The sequence below is a fragment of the Bison bison genome, unplaced genomic scaffold (assembly GCF_000754665.1).
Source record: "Bison bison bison isolate TAMUID 2011002044 unplaced genomic scaffold, Bison_UMD1.0 scf7180017864092, whole genome shotgun sequence".
In the NCBI taxonomy this organism is placed as follows: domain Eukaryota; kingdom Metazoa; phylum Chordata; class Mammalia; order Artiodactyla; family Bovidae; genus Bison; species Bison bison.
In genome coordinates, this window is record NW_011494664.1 from 423,537 (window position 1) to 444,872 (window position 21,336).

General features: G+C 43.6%; 2 protein-coding genes across 3 annotated transcripts in view; one reads left to right on the forward strand and one right to left on the reverse strand.

The window, feature by feature from the left end:
- The window catches only part of SEPT11 (septin 11), a 138,035-nt gene extending 117,490 nt beyond the window's left edge, over nucleotides 1-20,545 (reverse strand). The window contains exon 1 of one of the 2 annotated variants that reach the window (XM_010838126.1): nucleotides 20,524-20,545. The gene's annotated coding sequence lies outside the window, so the exon portion shown is untranslated. The other variant, XM_010838125.1, reaches the window with a different exon arrangement.
- A 236-nt stretch (nucleotides 20,546-20,781) lies between these two features.
- The window catches only part of SOWAHB (sosondowah ankyrin repeat domain family member B), a 3,955-nt gene continuing 3,400 nt past the window's right edge, over nucleotides 20,782-21,336 (forward strand). The window contains exon 1 of the mRNA XM_010838193.1: nucleotides 20,782-21,331. Coding sequence (XP_010836495.1) covers nucleotides 21,035-21,331 — 297 coding nt within the window. The 5' untranslated portion in view covers nucleotides 20,782-21,034. The remainder of the gene's footprint in view (nucleotides 21,332-21,336) is intronic.

The window sequence follows — 21,336 nt, forward strand, 5'->3', positions numbered from 1 at the left end:
ATCGACTCTGCAGACTGCCATACACTGCTCCTTCCACAACAATGCACAGCCCCGCTCTGTAAATATATTAACTCATTAAGAAAATTAAAAGATACATATTATCTACTTTTATTTCAAATCTAATATACATTTGAAAGTTAAAATTACAGAATGGCCTCATTTCTTCTAAGTAGTATCAAGAGCCCTGTGTCTACTGGAATCTTAAAGATTATTCCACATTTGATTATTCCTCTTCTTGCTGCCGCACACTTTCTCCAAGGAAGTCATTTCCCAAATAAAAGTGTTATAGCTGAAATTAAATTAGCAATTAAAAATAAATGAACTACTTGCTATAGTCTCTAGGAGCCACTTTGTATCAACTAAAGTGTTATTCATTTAGCAAACTAAAAATCACCCACATAATTTTATTTATATTCACCCTTTCCTCAGGTGCTATGAACAGGGACTTCTGTAGCTTTAAAATATGAGGCAAGTAATCTAAGATGTTTTCTCTAGTGCAAAGCACACTATAAAGACCCATCATAAGACTGTGATGGCAACCATTTAAAATGCAGGGGGAAATGTCATTATACCATTTTTATCATTTGATGAACTAATTGAAAGAAGCACAGTGGGATTTCCCTAGTGGTCTAGTGGTTAAGAATCCACCTGCCAACGCAGGGGAGATGAGTTCAATCCCTAGTGTGGGAAGATTGCATGCCACAGAGCAACGAAGCCCGTGTGCCACAACTACGGAGCCTGTGTGCCCTAGAGCTCATGCTGCACAACAAAAGAAGCCGCCATAATGAGAAATGTGCATACATACTGCAACCAGAGAGGAGCCCCTGCTCACCACAACTAGAGAAAGCCTGCAGCAGCACTGAAGACCCAGTGCAGCCAAAAGTTAATTATTTTTTTAAAAAAGGAAGCACAGTAATTCTTATCTAAAATTACACTAAAATTAGACACATTGCTTGTATCTAGGGGAGAACAAATATTTTATTAAAATTTTAGCTTGAAAATTAATGCCATATGTGGGGATTCTGATTTAATGCAAAGTCACACTAACAATACAATTCCCCATAAGGAATCCAGAGACACTGACTAGTTTCTTTATTATTTTTGCAGTTTTTAAAAATCCTCATATTATTTTTACTCATTTTATAAGTATTTAATTTATACTATGCAACATGAATTGCTTTGAAGCTTCCTCCTTCTGTTCCCTGACCCAGTGCCACAAAGAGCAGGATGTAACATTCTTCATTCTTATCTTATTGGAGTGATGTAATTTTTTCATAGTGGACTTTTTCTTGTCCCTGTATGCACGTGTGCTCAGTCACTTCAGTCGTGTCCGACTCTTTGTGACCCTATGGAATGTAACCTGCCAGGCTCTTCTGTCCATGGGATTCTCCAGGCAAGAACACTGGAGTGGGTTGCCATTTCCTCCTCCAGGGGATCTTCCCGACCTAGGGATTGAGCCCATGTCTCTTATATCTCCTGCATTGGCAGGTGGGTTCTTTACCACTAGCACCACCTGGGATTTGCTGGAGTCCCTGTATAGTCTTGAGTATTTCTGCCATCTTATATGTGAATTTCCAGGAATGTTCTTCCTATCTAGGAGAAGAGGGAACAACAACAACAAAAAAAGACCAAGGAAGAGAGGATGCTGCAGAGCTTTTCAAAAGAATCAATGTATTAAAAATATTTATTTAAAGAAATAGAATATGTTACATTCATACACATTTGGATAACAGCAGCTTCTTTGTTTCAAGATCCAGGGATGAGTTTTCCCCTGATGGAAATATGTAATACATAATCATACGGCTAAAAGAGAGTCTCTAATTTCATCTTTTCGCCTTCAGACAGACCTATCCCTAAGTCATTTTGGGTAGATAGACTTCATTATTTGTGAAAAGGTTGGTAAGAAGATAAAGTGTCTTTTGAAAAGTACCCTTAGTAAACATTTATATTGTAAAGTACAATTCAACTCTAAAAATGTTACATTTTATCTCTCACTTTGAGAAGTGCCTCAAAGTAACACAGTTGCTACTTTCTGTCTGTAGTCAAGATTCTGTACTAAGTACCTTTCTGCAGTGTTCTCAGACTTCTTAGATAATGTCCCATTCAACAAATGTTACCTTCCCCAGAGCTCTCCAGCAAATCTTCAACACCAAATGCGTGTCCAACAATTCCATTCAAATCTGACACTACACAGACACCACAGATTAAGGGCTCAGTTCCCAAAGACCGCCCCTACTTCAGACCAGCTACAAATTCAGGGGGTCATCTGCACTTCTTATGGGCCAGCCTGACTACTAACGTGAGGGTTTCTATGACCCCTCTGCAAGTTTGACAATTGGATCGAATGACTCATAGCACTTAGGAAAGCACTATACTTAGAATTATTATTTTATTATAAAGGATACAACCCAGAAATAGCCAAATGGGAGAGACACATAAGGCAAGGCTAGGAATAAAGGAAGCCTGGGGAGCTTGTACCAGCCTCCTGGTACATTGATATACTCACCAATCAGGAAACTCTCTGAACCTCCTTAGAGTTTCTATCAAGGTTTTATTACAGAGGCATTATTGATTAAATCATTGGTCATGTGGTTGGACTCAATCTCCCCATACCATTACCACTCCTCATTCTCTGTTCCCCCCAATCACCAGTAATCTACTTTCTATCTCTATGGATTTGCCCATACTGCCCATGACATATAAATGGAACCATATAATACGTGGCTGTGATCGGCTTCTTTCACCTGGCACAATACTCCCAAGTTTCATCCATGTTGTAGCACATTATCAGTAATCCATTCCTTTTTATTGCCAAATAATATTCCATTGTATAGATGTACCACATTTTTTTAATCCATTGATCAGTTAATGGGCATGGGCTATTTCTACTTTTTGGCTACTGTGAATAATGCTACTATGAACTTTCACATACAAGCTTTTATGTGAAATGTGTTTTCATTTCTCTTGGATATATACCCAGGAATAAAGTTGCTGTGTCGTATGGTATTTCTATATTCAATCTTTTGAAGAGTTACAAGATTGTAACAGGAGCACCATTTTACATTCCCACCAGTGGTGTATGAAGAACACTAGATCTTGTATCTCCCCCCACCTATGAAGAAATTAAAACTCTTGCCCTAGGCCCAGTTTTTTAAAACCTGGGAAGAGATTTTATTTGGCCTGGCCTGGGTCAGATGCTGACCTGTTTTCTCATCTCTGTTGTTAGAAAAGGGTCATGTAAAATATGGTTTTCCAGCTTATGGCCATGGGAAGGAGTGTTCCCTGGAAAGGGATGCACTGCTATACAGAAGGCCTGCACAGGGACTTCCCTGGTGGTCCAGTGACTAAGACTCTCTGCTCCCAATGCAGGGGGCCCACATTCAATCCCTGTCAGGGAGCTAGATCCCACATGCTGCAATTGAGACCCAGCACAGACAAATAAATAAATACATGTCTTTTTTTAAGATGCCTGCACAGAAACCTAAGATGTAAAAATAGTGCTACCCCCTAAGGGGAACTGTCAGTGTGTGGGAGCATTGGGTTGATACAATGACTGGGAGGATGCCTCTGAGGTTTAGGTGGCATCTGGGGCCTGGAAGCGTAAATCCCCTGAAACAAAGCAGCCTCACTCAATAAAGAGTTGTCCTGCCCAAAGGCCAATAATGTTCCAGTTGATCAACTCAGTTCTGTAATAACCAACTCATCATTTCTTAGTTGGGAACATGCCTACTCAAAATTTTATTTGCCAGCCTGCCTTTGTAACTAGATGTAGCTATGTGATCAAGTTCTGGTCAATGACATGGAAGTGGAAGTGATGTGTGTGGCAGCCGAGAAGAGTCCTTACAAAAAAGTGTGCCCTCTCTTTGCCATTCTTCCTTCCTGCGAGCTGGGATGCAGATATGATGGCTGGTACTGGAACAGCCATCAGACTATGGAATGGAAATCCCATTTTAAGAAACAGTGGAACAAGATGAGAAGAAAAGGATGATCAGAGATTGTCATACACACTCTGGGCTGAGAGTGGTTATATGGGAAGAAATATACTTCTATCTTAATAAGTCACTGTTTTCTGTCATTCTTAGCTGAACCAAAGCTAATCTAATATAACTGTGTCCTACATGCCAGGCACTTTCTCTGTGTACCAAGTACCATTCTGTGAAAACATTTTAAATGCATTAACTCAATGTCTTCTCACGTCAAATCAATGAGATAAGCATTTCAACCCACAAGCCACATTTTGAGATGGAAAAACTCAAAACTTGAGGCTCAGAAAAATTAAAAATTTGCCCAAGTTCATCACAGATTTTACATGCGAGACACAACCTCCAGAGCCCATGTCTGAAACTATCACACCAAGAAACCAACAGATGAACGACTCCCAGAATACACTGATGATGAGAAAATGCAAATAACAGCAATATGTAATTAATAAGCAGGAGAAACTATAATCAGAACCTCAGCTATCTCAATATAACAGTGACCATACTGCTGCCGATGCTGCTAAATCGCTTCAGTCGTGTCCGATTCCGTGTGACCCCATAGACGGCAGCCCACCAGGCTCCCCCGTCCCTGGGATTCTCCAGGCAAGAATACTGGAGTGGGTTGTCATTTCCTTCTCCAATGCATGAAAGTGAAAAGTGAAAGTGAAGTCACTCAGTCGTGTCCGACTCTTAGCGACCCCATGGACTGCAGCCTACCAGGCTCCTCCGTCCATGGGATTTTCTAGGCAAGAGTCCTGGAGTGGGGTGCCATTGCCTTCTCCAAACAGTGACCATGCATAAAAAATAGGCCTTTTGAATTTGGGAGGGAAATCCAACTATCTGCAAGTGTGTATTTGCCAAGCATTTTTGTGACTGACAGACTTTTGAGTAGAATGCTAAATTAGAATCTTTAGCACTCTTTCAATATGTGACAAATTGCAGTTTATAAATATCAAATTTTAATAAGTTATTTAGTAGGTTACTAAGCAGCCCTTGGTTGTATGCAAAAACGAAAATCTGTGGAATTACACATCCCTCACATATAATGAGTGAAGACTGTGCATTTGTTAAATTTACAGTCTGTCAAGAGGACCTACATACCATACCTTGTGGATCATTCTTATAAAATGCTATATGCGAAATTAAGCCTCTTGCTTGAAATTTGTAGCCCTTTATATCTCATAATTGTTTCATATATTTCTATATCTGTCAGATTAGTCTGAAATTTAGGACACAGAATTTTATGAGAGGATTAAATTCGGTTAACCCTTGCAACACCCCCTACTTGCAGCTGTGGGACACTGGGGATAAAATGATGAGTGAGAATGATTCTTATCATCTAGAAACTCACAATCCACTAGGGGAGACACTGACAAGACAAGTGGAACCAAGTGAGATGGACCTTGAAGGTATGTTCTAAAAGGAGAGAGGGAAAAGTGATTCTTTGTGCCTTTCGATATTGGGGAAGGCTTGGATAATCCTTAGAATTCTGCCAAATGGAGAAGAGAGAAAACACACTGAGAAAAAAAGTTTAAAAACAAAAAAAGCACAAAGCTATAGGAAAAATGGAACAGTATTAGGGAATGACAAGTAACTCAGGGCAATTTATTTATTTAAAGTTATATGCATGTACTACCATACTAATGACATTGTAAAGAAAAGAAAGTGAAATCACTCAGTCGTGTACAACTCTGTGAGACCCCATGGACTATAGTCTGCCAGGCTCCTCCATCCACGGGATTTTCCAGGCAAGAATACTAGAGTGGGTTGCCATTTCCTTCTCCAGGGGATCTTCCCAACCCAGGGATTTAACCCAAGTCTCCCACATTGCAGGCAGACTTTACCATCTGAGCCAGCAGGGAACATGTGAAAACAAATATAAATAGAACTTCTAAGGAAAAAATAAGCAATTATAAAGATACTGCTAATTATGAACATGGGCTTCTCAGGTGGCTCAGTGGTAAAGAATCTGCCTGCCAATGCAGGAGATGCAAGAGACAAGCATTTGATTCCTGGGTCAGGAAGATCCCCTGGAGTAGGCATTGGCAACTCACTCCAATATTCTTGCCAGGAAAATTCCATGGACAGAGGAGCCTGGCTGGCTGCAGTCCATGGGGTTGCAAACAGTCAGACATGACTGAGCACCCACGCAATCATGAACATGGTAAAATTAAGTAGTTTAAAAAGTGAGAACTAAAAGCTCATTAATTTGTTTTCTAGTTTTGCAATGTTTAACAATAAGAAACTAAGCAATTTATTTGTACTTATCTGGGTGCTTTATTTTTCCAGGAGAGAGTTATACTAGCAAAGGTTGTGAGAACTAATAAAAGCTTGATACTCTACTGGGGAATCTTTATGAGCCATCCCTTCCATAAACACAAAAATTAGAGTCACATCAGATTCTATTTGTACTTTGCACACACACACACACACACACACAAAGATATGGCTAATCATAATGGCATTATCAACTAAAACTTCAAACCCCAATATATGCTTAAGCAGGAGCCTGTCATTAAAGATGGAGATTGTAAATCTCTATTTCAAAGGTTCTTTAACCATAATTTAAATTTTGAGGGCCAGTTTTTGTCATATGTGATTAGGAGTTTATTGTCTTAAGTCTAAAATTGCTGAAGGCTCACATTAGATGTAGCCCCAGTCCCTTGGGCTGACTGTATTATTTTCTTGGCTTAAAGTTTAGTATTGTCTTTAATTCATAGTTTCTTTGTGAGAACTACTATTATTTTTTTGTGTTTGGGTGTACTGGATCTTAGTCAAGGCTTGCAGGATCTTTAGTTGTGGTAAGCAGGATCTAGCTTCCCGACCAGAGATCAAATCCAGGCCCCCTGCATTGGGATTGTGGTGTCTTAGCCACTGGACCACCAGAGAAGGCCCAGTGAGAATTATTTAAAATTATTTTCCTTCTTGGTTAAGATTAATTTGAAACTAGATAAATATCATCTGTAAAGCTACTCCACAGGCATGTAAATAGCAATAAAGTGACAATATAACCTGAGAGCAAACAGCAAGGATGCCACTCTCAGCCTCTTCCAGTTGTAGAATATTCCTTAGGGTACTTCCCTTACTGCCCAAGACATGAGGTCACCCAAGTGAAAACAGCTGTGTCCATCTGTAGCTTGTGGGGCATCTCCCTCACCAGTACATGAATGCAATGAGCACAGTACCAGAAACACAGCAGACATTCAACACACATAAAAAAAGTAGATCTTTGTAGTCAGGTCTCGAAGACCTTGATCTTATAAGCAATTAAGAACCACTGCAGAGTTGTTTTGGAGTTTTGTTTATTTATTGTTTTAGCAAGAAAGTGAATTATCAGATCTGGTTTTTAGGCTTATAAAGTGAGTAGCAGAGTGGAGAATGGGCTGGAGTTGGAGAGGAAAGAGTAGAGGCCAGGAGACTGGTAAGGAGGCTAATGCAATGGTCCAGGTGAAAGATACAAGAACCTGAACTATGGCAGAGGCCAAGGGAATGGATATGAGATAAAGTTCAGGAGATGGGGTTGACAGCACTTGATGACTAATTGGAGTAGAGTCAGGGGGTGAGGAAAGTGTTTGGGATTAATTCAAATTGTCTTGTTTGGATGCTTGTGAGCTCAATAACACAGGAGGAGTGAGTTTGGGGGAAGCATGATGAAGGCTGGTCTGGACATGATGAATTTGAGCCTGGAGAGACCCAGCAAGAAGCAGGCAGTGTGAGACTAGAGTTCAGGAGGAAAGCCCGGGGGAGTTGGTGATTTGGAGGTGATAATTAAAATAATATTTGATAAGATTTCTCCCAAGAGGAGGATATATTTGAAAGAGGGATCCATCCTATCACTTCTTAGCTTTAAAATTATTGGCCACCTGTGATCTAAAAGATGAAATCCAAATGTCCTTTTTTTTTTTGGCCCTGTTGCATGGCTGTGGGGTCTTTAATTGCCTGACCAGGGACTGAACCCAGGCTACATCAGTGAACGTGTCGAGTCCTAACCACTGAAGGGCCAGGGAATTTCCCAAATCCAAACGTCTCAATCTGATAGTCAAAACCCTGCCCAGTTTAGTACCAGCATATCTCTTGCTCAGTCATTTATTCAACCCACCAGCCTTGATAAAGAACCTGGCTATACCATGGTATATGCTAGAGACAGAGAGATAATAAGTCTTGGTTGTTGCCTTGGCAGGAGGCAGGGGTCTACTGGGGAGGAGACACTAAAACAGACCATTAGGCATGTAGTTGCTCAGCTGTGTCCAACTCTTTATAACCCCATGGACTATAGCCTGCCAGGCTCTCCTGTGCATGGAATTCTCTGGGCAAGAATACTGGAGTGGGTTGCCATGCCCTCCTCTAGGTGATCTTCCAAATCCAGGGACTGAACTCAGGACCCCCACTCTGCAGGCAGATTCTTTACTGTCTGAGCCAGACCAGGGAAGCCCAAAACAGACCATTAGTTTTCAGTAAAATCAGGATAGGAATAGGGATGATCTCATAGGGTTGTGCCAAGAGTTAAGTGAGTTTATACACATAAAGCCCTTAAAATGGTGCTGAATATGCAATAACTATTATCATTATAGGAGAGGCATATACTAGAGCTGGTGGTGCGGCTCCCTTGACTGGGCAACCACTGAGCCGAATCTTGAGGGGAATTTAAGCTAGCCAGGATAAGCAAAGACCTGCCTGAAAGTCTTTCTGTTTCCTTGTGTAGTGGGTTGAATAGTGGCTGCCCAAAATTTATGTCCAAATCTCTGGACCCTGTGAATGTCACTTTATTTGTAAAAAGGTAAGGATTTGCAAATGCAAGTAAATTCAGGTTCTTGTGATCAGATCATCCTGGATTATCTGAGTGAGCCCTAAATCCTAAATCCAAATCTTATAAGAGATGGAAGAGGAGAGGCACAGAGAAGAAAGACCAGGTGAAGATGGAGCCAGAGGTGGGAGTGAGGTGGCCACAGGCCAAGGAATGCAGGCAGTTACCAACTGTGGTGCTGGAGAAGACTCTTAAGAGTCCCTTGGTTGGTCAATCCTAAAGGAAATCAACCCTGAATATTCATTGGAAGGACTGATGCTGAAGATGAAGCTCCAATACTTTGGCCACCTAATATGAAGAGCTGACTCATTAGAAAAGACTCTGATGCTGGGAAAGATTGAGGGCAGGGGGAGAAAGGAGTGACAGAAGATGAGATAATTGGGTGGCATCATCAATTCAATGGACATGAGTTTAAGCAAACTTTTGGAGATGGTGAAGGACAGGGAAACCTGGCATGCTGGAGTACGTGGGGTCTCAGAGTCGGACACAACTGAGTGACTGAACAACAACAACATCCAGGAGCTGGAAGAGGGAAAGGAGGATTCTCTCCTAGAGTCTCCAGAGGGAGGGTGGCCCTACCCACAACTCGATTTCCAATGTCTCAGCCCCTGAGCTGTGACAGAATAAATCTGTTATTTCATGACACCCACACCCCAGTTTGTGATAATGCATTCTAGCAGCCCCAGAAAATGAATAGATCATGCTATTCTGAGTCCTCTCCACAACTAATTCTTTGTCAGTGGGGAACACAGTCCTACCTACAGAACACATGATCTTGTTGAGGGGACCACATGGAAATGAACAAATACAGAAGTTATTGTTAATAGCAGAATGTTAGATGCTGTGCAAGTTAAGTGCAAGAACTGTGTATCCAATTGCTCACTTGCCATCTCTACTTAAATGTCTAATGGACATCTCAAACCTCACTTTCCCCAAACAGAAGTGCCTGGAAGTGGAAGCTGATTTATCCACATGGTCAGGAAAGCCCTCTGGGAGGGGGTGACATTTGGAGGAATGATGAGGGTGAGCTAAGACGGTGACCAAAGGCGAGCGGTTCAGAGCAAGGTGCTGGTGTCTTGTTTTGTTTTAGGAAGGAAAGCAACCCTTGGGGATGAAGAGAGGAAGAGGATGAAGACACAAGGAGAGGGGCAACAGAAGGAGTAAAGGTCCCGTGGAGGCAGGGGGGATGTGGGGCTCAGGTGAGAGAGCAGATCAGGGGTCAGGGTCTTTGAAGGGAAATAGTAAGAAGAGGGCAGGGGCTAAACGATGCTGGCTCTACTCAAACTTTCAGGGTCTGAAGCCTGGCTCTGCCACTTACTGGTGACGAAATAGTAGGAAATTACACTATTTGGATCTTGAAGACTTCCACTATAAAATAAAGATACTACTAGCTCCTACCTCATAGAAATCTGTTGGGAGAAATAAATATATTCATAAGTGTGAAGTATTTGGCTCCATGTCTGGCACAGAGCATAAAATCAATGTCATTATTACTACAGAGATCATGAGAAGAAACACCAATTCAGAGTCAGAATGTGAGCACTGGAAAGAACTTCAGAATTATCTGTTCCAATTTCCCCATGAAGAAATGGAGGTCCCAAAAGTTTGTACATTGGCCAATTTAGAGATAGTTACATGGAACTTCCCTAGTGGTCTGGTGGTTAAGACTCTGCTTCCAATGTAGAGGCTATGGGTTTGATCCCTGGTTGGGGAACTAAGATCCCATTTGCTGCGTGTGGCCATACATAAATAAATAAAATTTAAAAAGTAAGGCGAGTCAAGACTACAGTAGTTACTTGAAAGTCTGTGCCTTTTCTACTGAGCATCACAGACAGATTTGGGAATCTTAAGAATGTAGGTGGTAAGTGAGTCTGGGAAAACAGACAACATCCTTCAGGTAGAACCCAGAGAACAAGCAAAGAACATGGAAAGAAGAGTTAACAAGGGAGAGTCAGAGTTGGGTCTGAGGGGTGAGAGAAGAACCAGGAAAGAGTAAAGATTGTAGAAGCCAAGACAGAGATTCCAAAGGGAGAGAAAATAGTCAACTGTGTCAAGTACTCCAGAGAATTGAGGAAAGATTATGCCTCTGGTACAAAATGCTAGATTTGATGTCAACTTGATGTGAGCACCGATTCCACAAGACACTGAGCTCTGAAACTTGATTTTCCTATACACAGAAAATCAGAATATACATGGAAAATCTGTTGACTCCTTTAACAAACTTTTAGCCTGTATCTTGTAAAGTTGGCAATGGAGGGAGACTTTCCAATCAGGGAGGGTTCAGTGGACCTTCCTCCAGACCCTGAAATTAACCTCATTCTTGGGGTGTCTCACCCTAAGGTAAATTACAGCCACAACAGCAGACTGGCCTTAGCAGGACAAACCAGGATTTTATAGTTCCTCTCATTGCCATAGTATGGCTGAGATGGGTCAAATATTTAAGCAAGATACTAAAGATTAGATCTCTAATGCTGGGGCTAGTTATAGATCTTTTTTCTTCTCTTTCTAGGCTCCCTCCCTGTGTGTGTGTGTTTGTGTGTATGTGTGTGTGTGTTAGTCGTTCCATCGTGTCCAACTCTTTGTGAACCCCATGGACTGTAGCCCACCAGGCTCCTCTGTCCATGGGATTCTCCAGGCAAAAATACTGGAGTGGGTTGCCATTCCCTTCTGGGATCTTCCCAATCCAGGGACTGAACCCAGGTCACCTGCTTTGCAGATAGGTTCATTACTATCTGAGCCACCCGAGGAAGCCCCGGGTTCCTCCATAGAAAAATTCAAATAATCCCATAACTTTTAAACGCCATTTCAATGCTCAAGACTCCAGCTTTGACCCCATCCTTGAATAACTGCCTATTCTAGATCATTCCTTAGGTGGCTAATGTTCATCCCAAACTTAACCTTTCCAAAAGGGAATGCTTGACTTCCTGTCCCCAAATCAGATCTTACCCTGATAGTTCCAATCTTGGTGAATTTATACTCAACCCACCAGCACATTCTCCAGATCTCAGTCCTTCTCTACATCCAATACCTTGCCATTCCAAGCTACCACCATCTCTTGCCTGGCCCTCTGCAACTGTCTCCTAATTTTGTTTCTACTTTGCATCCCCGATAATCTATTATTAACACAGCAGCCAGATATTTTGTTATACATAAATCACATGCAGCTCTCTTGATTATAAACCCCCAATAGTCTCCCATCACACTTAAACTAAAACCCAAAACCCACTAGGTCTTGCAAGACCCAGATTCTGCTCATGGCTAAGACTTCTCATCTCATACTTTCCTCTCTCATTGTGCTCTAGCTTAGCCTCTGGTTTTCTCTGTTCCTCAAATACACCATTTGTTGTTGTTCAGTCGCTCAGTCATGTCCAGCTCTTTGAGACCCCATGGACTGAAGCACACCAGGCTTTCCTGTCCTTTACCTTCTCCTGGAGCTTGCTCAAACCTATGTCCATCAAGTCAGTGATGCCATCCAACCCTCTCATCCTCTGTCATCCCCTTCTCCTCCTGCCCCCAATCCCTCCCAGCATCAGGGTCTTCTCCAATGAGTCAACTCTTTGCAGGAGGTGGCCAAAGTATTGGAGTTTCAGCTTCAACATCAGTCCTTCCAAAGAACACCCAGAACTGATCTCCTTTAAAATGGACTGGTTGGATCTCCTTGCAGTCCAAGGGACTCTCAAGAATCTTCTCCAACACCACAGTTCAAAAGCATCAGTTCTTTAGTGCTCAGCCTTCTTTATGGTCCAACTCTCACATTCATACATGACTACTAGAAAAACCATAGCTTTGACTATAAAGACCTTTGTTGGCAAGGTAATGTCTCTGCTTTTTAATATGCTGTCTAGGTTTGTCATAGCTTTTCTTCCAAGGAGCAAGTGTTTTAATTTAAAACATATATGTAATTTTTAATTTGTCAGTTATACCTCAATAAAGCTGGGGGAATATAATGAATGCTTGATGGGAATTTTCTGTTGGTCCAGTGGTTAAGAATCTGCCTTCAGTGCAGGGGATGCAGGTTTGATCCCTGGTCAGGGAACTAAGATCCCACATGCCACAGAACAACTGAGCCTGAGCACTCTGGAACCCGTACACCACAACTAGGGAATCCATGTGCTGCAACAAAAGATCCCAACACAGCCAAATAGATAAATATTTTTTTAAATAGTGTATGCTTGGGCAACTCTCCCCAATTAAAAAACCAACAAGAGTTTCTTTCCTTGTTAGGAATATACTTGATAATAAAGCATAAACAATTATAAACACTTTTTTTTTCTTTTTTGATAAGAATTTTGTGAAATAAGACAGAGAACAGACTTGTGGTTGCTGGGGGAACAGTGGGGAGGGAATGGATGGGGAATTTGAGGTTAGCAGATGCAAACGGATATTTTATATAGAATGGATAAACAACAAGGTCCTGTTGTACAGCACAGGAAATTGTATATTCAATATCCTGCGATAAGCCATAATGGAAAAGAACATGAGAAAGAACATATATATATGTATATAACTGAGTCACTTGCCTGTACAGCAGAAATTAACACATTTTAAATCAACTATCCTTCAATAAAATAAATTTGAAAGAAGAGCTTGGTGAGATAAATGTATCAGAATTCTTGTGCTCATATGACAAAAATTTATAGCAGTTCTACAACCAGCATTTTTGCGTGTGAAGTGATACGCTTTAAGCATCCGAACTATCAATCATAAAGCGTAAATAAGAAAAGAAAATGAATTATCTTTTCATTGTGAAAATTTTGATTAAATGATCAAGAGTATATACTACATAGAAAAAGTTGTCATAGAAGTTTATTGGGCAATTAATTTATAAACACATCATGCTAATTTATATGGAATTCATGGCATTTTGCTAGCTTTCTATAATATCACATTCAGTTCTTGTTTGATTCTTAAAATCTTTTGGTCATACCCAGCAGCATGTGGGATCTTAGGCCTCTGATTAGAGATCGAACCCACACCCCCTGCTTTGGAAGCAATCTCTTAACCACTGAGCCATTTGGGAAGTCCCACATCACACTCATTTCTGACATAACATTAGTTAGTCCTTCTGAAATGTTTTCCCATCCTGCTCCCCTCTCCTCCACCTTCACCTGACTGTCTCCTCATCACTGAGCTCTCTACTGATTGATATCTTCAAAGAGAGACCTTCCTCGTCCATCCTGGCCAGAATAGCTCTCCAGTCAATATCTTATCACTTGGCTCTTGTACCTGATCACTGACATTTTCTTATTTATTTTTACATTTATTTTCCGTCTTTTCCCTACTGGATCTAGGTTTCCTAAAAGAGAATCTGTCTGTCTGGTTTATCATTGCATTCCAGCTCCAGCAAAGTGCATACATGGTAGGCCCTTGATAAATATTGATGAATAAATTAATGACTAAGGGCTCAGGACAGGAGAAGAGAAATAAATGCAGTGAGCCCCATATCATTAGATCATCTGACTTGTAAATTAGTGCCCTTGACCTCAGCTTGTAGTCCAGCATAAAAATGCTTTCCCCTGGCTATTTCAGAGCACCCTGGGGAGTATCCAGGCTTCTGGAAGTCCAAATCTGAGATAGAGAGAGGAGAAGGAGGAGAAAGGGTGGGGGCGGTGAGGAGGAGAAGAGAGAAGAGAAACAGAAGGGGAGGGGGAGAAGGAGGAGAGAGAGAAAGAGGGAGGGTGGGCTAGCACCCTGGGGGTCTCTCCTGCCTTTTGTGGTGCACCTTAGCTCCAGCTTTAACCTGGAGGGTTGACACTGGGCAGCTCCACCCTCTTGGGTGGAGATTTCCACTCTACAGCCACAGTAGAAGTTTGGACAGAAGGCAAAGAACAAGCCCATCAGTATACATCCTACAAAACATACGTATATATTAATAGCAAGGAGAGCTACTTCCTACAAGACAATGATCTCTGTCCTACACACTTCCCATACTTGTTCTGAGGATCAAATAAAGGAGAATAAGCTGGAATGTGACACGCATTCGTGAGTCACTATACTACACTGTTAGCTGAGCGATTGCTCCTGGCAAAATGCCATTTGTGTTACTCATACCGTAGTACTAAAGATTTACGTCAGTGATTCCATGGTATCCTCTCACTCCTAGATGACTTCACTATCCTCATTCAACACCCCAAGTCACAGTTCTGTGATGGATCTCCTCCAAAGCCTCTCACTTCCACTACATGTGGTCAGGCTCTTAATCTCGTCATCAAGTCTAAATCATTTTATTTTGAAAGCCTTAAGCCTCAAGACCTAAGAATATCTGATGTCCTACTTACAGTAACCTAAACTTCTAGCTCTATATACACTTACTGCCTTGTACCTACTTTTCAACCCCACCAAGACGTCCTCAAGTACCTCCTCCCCATCTCTTAGCCCCCTAATTAATGCAATAGCCATTTTTCTTCTTTCTGTTCTCAGTGGAGGAGTGGCTCTCTATCCTCTCCCAGGGAATCTCTCCATCTGAACTCTGGACTCCAGCCCCACCCCCACACCCTGTTTCATCAATTATTTACCCTCTCCTCTAGGTCTTTCAACTTATCCTTTCTTGGCTTTTTTCCCTCAGCACATAGACATGATCATATCTCTTCTAACAACTACCAAAAACAGATCTTAGGTTACATGATCTGATAGTCTCCATATCTAGAATTCTCTTTCTCCTCCTTTTTTCAGGGTCAAATCTTTCTCCCTGCTAATCACTCCACACCCCTCCATAACCTGAGATCTGTCCTCAGCATTCTCCGGAGACTGCTCCAGACCTGGCCCCAGTGACCTAACAGGCTAGGGTCACATTTCACCTCTTATCTAACTTGGCATCAACTCTAAAAGGCTGCTCCCCCTTCTAGTTCTGTGCTTCCTTGATACCACTCAGGGGTGTTCCCCTGCCCCCTCTAACTGCTCCTTCTAAGTCTCCTAACAGGTTTATTTCCCTTTTTCACTCTCCACCCCCTCCCCTTTCCACTGCTGGCATATCTCTTTCTAAGCAATTTTATCATCACCTGTGGCTTAAATGACTGCTTGTATACACTAACAGCATACATTGTTGGAGCCTCCAATCTATATGGCCAACTGTCTTTTAGACATTCCTGTTTTTAAGGCCTGTAGCCATTTCAAACTTAGTGTGACCCAAGCAGAACTGATCATCTTTCTTGTTTCCAAAACTGACTTTTTGTTCTACATTTACTGTTTGTGTATATGGTTAACACATCCATCTAGCGAGTTGGCCAGGTACGTGAAAGGAGCCAGCTTGTTCCTTACCTCCGACTCCTCTGGCTCCGGATCCTATTGACATGGCCCCGTCTCTCCAATCCATCCATTCATCTCTTTCTCTAACACTGTTGAATGTAGACCTTTTGGGCCCCTTTTATGGATTATGTCAGTCATTTCCAGACTGTTTTTCCTGCTGGCCTCCATCTCCCTCCTCCAGCCTAAAGATTTGATATTGCTTTTTTTCCCCTTTGTCATTGTTATTCAGTTATGTCTCTTTTCCTTCAGTGTCTTTTTCAAACTAAAAAGGAGTATACTCTTATTGTAAAATAGCCAATCGCGTATAAGGCTGTAAAGAAAAAGTTAAAGTTACCCTGATCCAGACCTCAAATCTTACTCCCAAATACACTTGCATTTCTTCTACTTCGACTTTTTTCTTTTTTTTCTAAAGTTTTTATAGGTCTTTCTTTTTTTGGCACACTGTGCAGTATGTGGGATCTTAGTTCCCCAAGCAGGGATCCAACCCACGTCCCCTGCAGTGGATTCTTAACCACTGGACCACCAAAGAAGTCCCTCTTCTACTTTAAGAAGCACTTTTTTCCCCCTCATATTTTAATATCTCTGAAATCAAACTGTATCATACAGTCAGTGTTGTCTGAGATTTGATTAAATACATTATTGCTCTGCAATGTGCTATTTTTACTTATTAATATGGGTCACGATTCCAAACCAGCACTTATCTCCAGGATGCTCTTTCTAAACATCAAATCTGGTTGGGTCACTGCCCTCCCCCAAATTCTTCAAAGCTCCCCCTCCTTAGCCCACCTCCACTTCCTAGGCCCCTCACCATCTGACTCTCTCCTACTTTTGCAAGTTTCGTTTCCAGCGCATCTTCACACATCCTCTTCCTCAAAGGCAAGGATATGTATTTGCAGTTAGTTCCCCAAATAGACTCTGTTGAGCCAGATCTTGGTGCTGTTGTACCTTTGTTTCCTCTGCCTCTTCCTCACCTCTTCTACTCCAAGTTGCCTCTTACTGGAAAACTGTCCCCGATCCTCTGCAAGCTAAGGCTGAGTTCTTCCTTTACGCACTGTCTCTCAGTTTCTCCAGCATCAGATGCATGTCTTTAAGTTACTTAACACACAGGTTTAAGCCTCTTGTACTTGTTGCTTCCAATAAATCATTAGCTCTCAAGTACGTGTTCTTCTTTATACTCATTTCCAGCAGTGCCAGGGCAACATAAAGTGTTAGTTGATCGGTTGTGTCCAGTCTGTGCGACCCCATGGACTGACCATGCCAGGCTCCTCTGTCTAGGGGATTCTCCAGGCAAGAATACTGGAGTGGGTTGCCATGCCCTTCTCCAGGGGATCTTCCTGACCCAGAGATCAAATTTGGGTCTTCTGCTTTGCAGGCAGATTCTTTACAGTTTGAGCCACCAGAGAAGCCCTCTGAGCTACTAGGAAAGCCCAACATAGTGCCCCATAAATATTTCTGGAAATAATGAACTGTATATGAGGGAAGCATAAAAATGTTCCCTGAGATATGGTGAAGAGCATTCTTATAGACCATCACCTTAACCTGGGACAAGAGAGAAAAAGGAGGAGAGAAGGGGGACTTCCCTGGTGGTCCAGTGGCTAGGACTCCATGCTCCCAATGCAGAGGGCCTGAGTTCCATCCCTGGTAAGGAGACTAGAGCCCACATGTCTCAACTAAGAGTTTGCATGCCATGACTAGGACCTGACACAGCCAAATAAATAAGTAGACAAAGAAGAAAAGAGCAAGGAGAGAAAGTCTGGACGTTAAACCACCTGGGCACCCAGAAAGCTAAATAATGGGGGGTTTTCTTCCTTTTTCCCCATTTTCTACTCCTCCAGACCTAGTTGCACCCTCAACCAAAGATAATCTGATTTCAACAACCATGACTTTGATGACCCCTTCCTTTCTTTCTAGTCTAAGTGCTTCAAGTTCAAATCTCTATGTCATCACCCTCTCTTGCCACAAGTACCCTATCCAGTTTTGAAAAGTACTAAAGGGGGATTCTTTCCACTTGCCACCCTTCAGTGCCCATCTGAGTTCTCCGTTTGTCTTCCCTCCTGTCCCAGGTGTGGATACACCTGGCAGGTCCATCAAGACTCCATTAGGGGAAAAAAAAAAAAAAAAAGAAACTAAAGTGCAATATAAAACCTTTATTTTAATAACTATTCTAAAGGCTTGAATATCTGGGCTTCCCTGATAGCTCAATTGGTAAAGAATCCGCCTGCCATGCAGGAGACCCCAGTTCGATTCCTGGATCGGCAAGATCCGCTGGAGAGGGATAGGCTACCCACTCCAGTATTCTGGCCTGGATAATCCCCATGGACAGAGGAGCCTGGCAGGCTGCAGTCCATGTGGTTGCAAAAAGTAGCTTTCACTTTCAAAAGCTTGATGTTAATGTGGAGACCTCAGTGGGAAACACCCCCTCTTAACCCTGTTTTGGGTTCAGGTTCAAGAAAATGACAAAAATAGACAAAAATGTTTCCCAGTTCTTCTTTCTGACCTAAATAATTTAAAGCCAAGGGTTCCAATTCATTCATGGAAAAGTACCAGGGTATGTTGGAGACTTAAACCAAGCTCAGCTAATGTGACCTATGTGTCAGTCAGTAAAACTGGCCCACAGTAACACAAGTTGACAATTGTGAGGCCGAGATACTTTCAATACCTTCCCTTAGCAAAAAGGACAGGGGCTTATGAAACAATTAAAAATAGGAGAGCAAAAGAAGAAAAAGTGGAAAGATGAAGGGAGTACAAGAAGGAAGACTGGCACTGATGTGGAGGAGAAAATAGGAAATATGGCCAGCAGAGGATATAAAAAATAAGCATATTTGCTGTTACAGTTGGGGTGAGGATAAACAGTCACAACAGAAGGAAATAAGAAGGCAGCTAAAGAAAAGAATGGGAGAGGGCAGGGAATCAGATAGGTAAGTAGATAAAACAAGAAAAGTATTTGGGCCTGTGTATAGCTGAGCGCCAAAGAATTGATGCTTTTGAACTGTGGTGTTGGAGGAGACTCTTGAGAGTCCCTTGGACTGCAAGGAGATCCAACCAGTCCATTCTAAAGGAGATCAGCCCTGGGATTTCTTTGGAAGGAATGATGCTAAAGCTAAAACTCCAATACTTTGGCCACATCATGCGAAGAGTTGACTCATTGAAAAAGACTCTTGAGGCTGGGAGGGATTGGGGACAGGGGGAGAAGGGGACGACAGAGGATGAGATGGCTGGATGGCATCACCAACTCGATGCACATGGGTTTGGGTGAACTCTGGGAGTTGGTGATGGACAGGGAGGCCTGGCATGCTGCAATTCATGGGGTCGCAAAGAGTCAGACACGACTGAGTGACTGAACTGAACTGAAAGACTAATAAAGAAACAGAACAGGACCAGAAGGATTATTTCAGGATGAACATGTGGACAGGTAAAATGTAGAAGAAGCAACGGTTAGGAAACGTGCTGTAATTCTACTGTCTTGAAGAGGCCAAGATTTTCATACTAGAGTTTGTCAAGATCTAGTCTACAAATGGGACTTCCCTGGTGGCTCACTGGTAAAGAATCTGCCAATGCAGGAAATGCAGGTTCTATCTCAGGGTCAGGAAGATCCCTTGAAGGAAAAAATGGCAACCCACTCCAGTATTCTTGCCTGGAGAATCCCCATGGACAGAGGAGCCTTGTGTCCATGGGTTGCAAAGAGTTGGACACGATTTAACAACCACAAAGTCCATGCATGGGTCGCAAAGAGTTGGACACGATTTAACAACCACAAAGGCACACAGGCAGTCTACCAGTCCCTGGAAGTAGGAAGTTTACAGCCCCTCAGTGGAGAATGAGAGTCAAGCTGAATGCTGGGGACAACCTGGTGGAATCCAGCCAGCCTGTACTGCTCTCACATTCTGAATGCCTGGAGGAAATGTGACATTTGGAGGGAACCAACTTCACCACTTGAGCCAACACAAAAGAGACTGTACAAATCTCTTCTGTTCATAAATGTTGGAGTAAATAAGAGCAAGGGCACCAGATAACTTAACTGTCCATATCAGCTACTAGGGAATTCACACATCAAATTTGATTTTTTTTCAGCAGCTTAGCGTGAGACTGCTAGGAAGGAAAAAGGCCTTCCTGTAACCGACCTGTAACCTTCAGAGTGATTTCTCTTTTCAGTGCAGATTTTGGGCGTATTCTGACCCCTAGGAGCAAGCGTCCGGAGGAGTCGCCCCAGGGGTTATCCCGAAATCTAGATGGGCTTGCTTTGGAAGCGAAATCTGTCCCCCACCCCACACCCCCGCACCTCGATGCTGCCTCCGGGTATCTGAAATTATTAGCCTACAGCGTTAAAGTAAGGTGTGTTTGGAGAGATCGCAAGACACTGGTTAATTTGCACATTTTCCCCCACCCAGCGACTTCAGCCCGGACTTACTCTAAGAAAGAAGCGGGCGAGAACAGCTCTTCTATTGTTTTCATTTCCTACGTGGCCGAAACCTAGAGGAGCGGCGGGTCGCCTACCTGCCTTCCCGCCCCGGGCCGGGAGCGGCTGCGCGACCGGCCGCGCGGTTCGTGGCCACCTCACCTATGGCGCTTTCTTCCCGGTTCGGACCCGCCTGACTCATCTGGGATGGGTGGCAGGGGTGGGGGAGACCTCACAGGGCGGAGGGACAGGAGGAGGCGGGCCAGGCCCTTCCCCCAGAGCCGGGGAGGAGGCGTTGCCAGGGCGCAGGTGAAGCCGGCTCCGGCCGATCCCGGGAACTTTCGCCGCGGGGAGTCGCGGCGCGCGGCGCGCAGGGCCGGCCCAGGGAGCCGCTCTCTCCCACCTGGGCGGCGCGCGGGGCCTGTGGCCGCGGGAGCCCGCCACCCTCTCGGCATGTTCTGGGTCTGCCCGCAGGCCGCGGCTGATGGAGGCGGGTGGCGCCACTCTGGGCGCAGGTGACACACTCCAGGCCGGGGTTTCCGCTGGCGCGGGAGAGCGCCTGGAGGGCGAGACGCAGACACCTCGGGGTCGGGGGACGACGGGGCCGCGATGGCCCGGGAGCTGAGCCAGGAGGCCCTCCTGGACTTTCTCTGCCAGGCCGGGGGCCGGGTGACGAACGCCGCCTTGCTGAGCCACTTCAAGAGCTTCCTCCGCGACCCCGACGCGCCCCCCAGCCAGCAGCAGCGCCGCCGCGAGCTTTTCAAGGGTTACGTCAACTCGGTCGCCGCAGTGCGCCAGGACCCCGACGGCACCAAGTACGTGGTGCTCAAGAGGAGGTACCGGGACCTTGTAGGGGAGGAGGAGGGGCTGCGGCGACCCCGCGACCCGCCCGCGGGCGCCGCCCCTGCAGG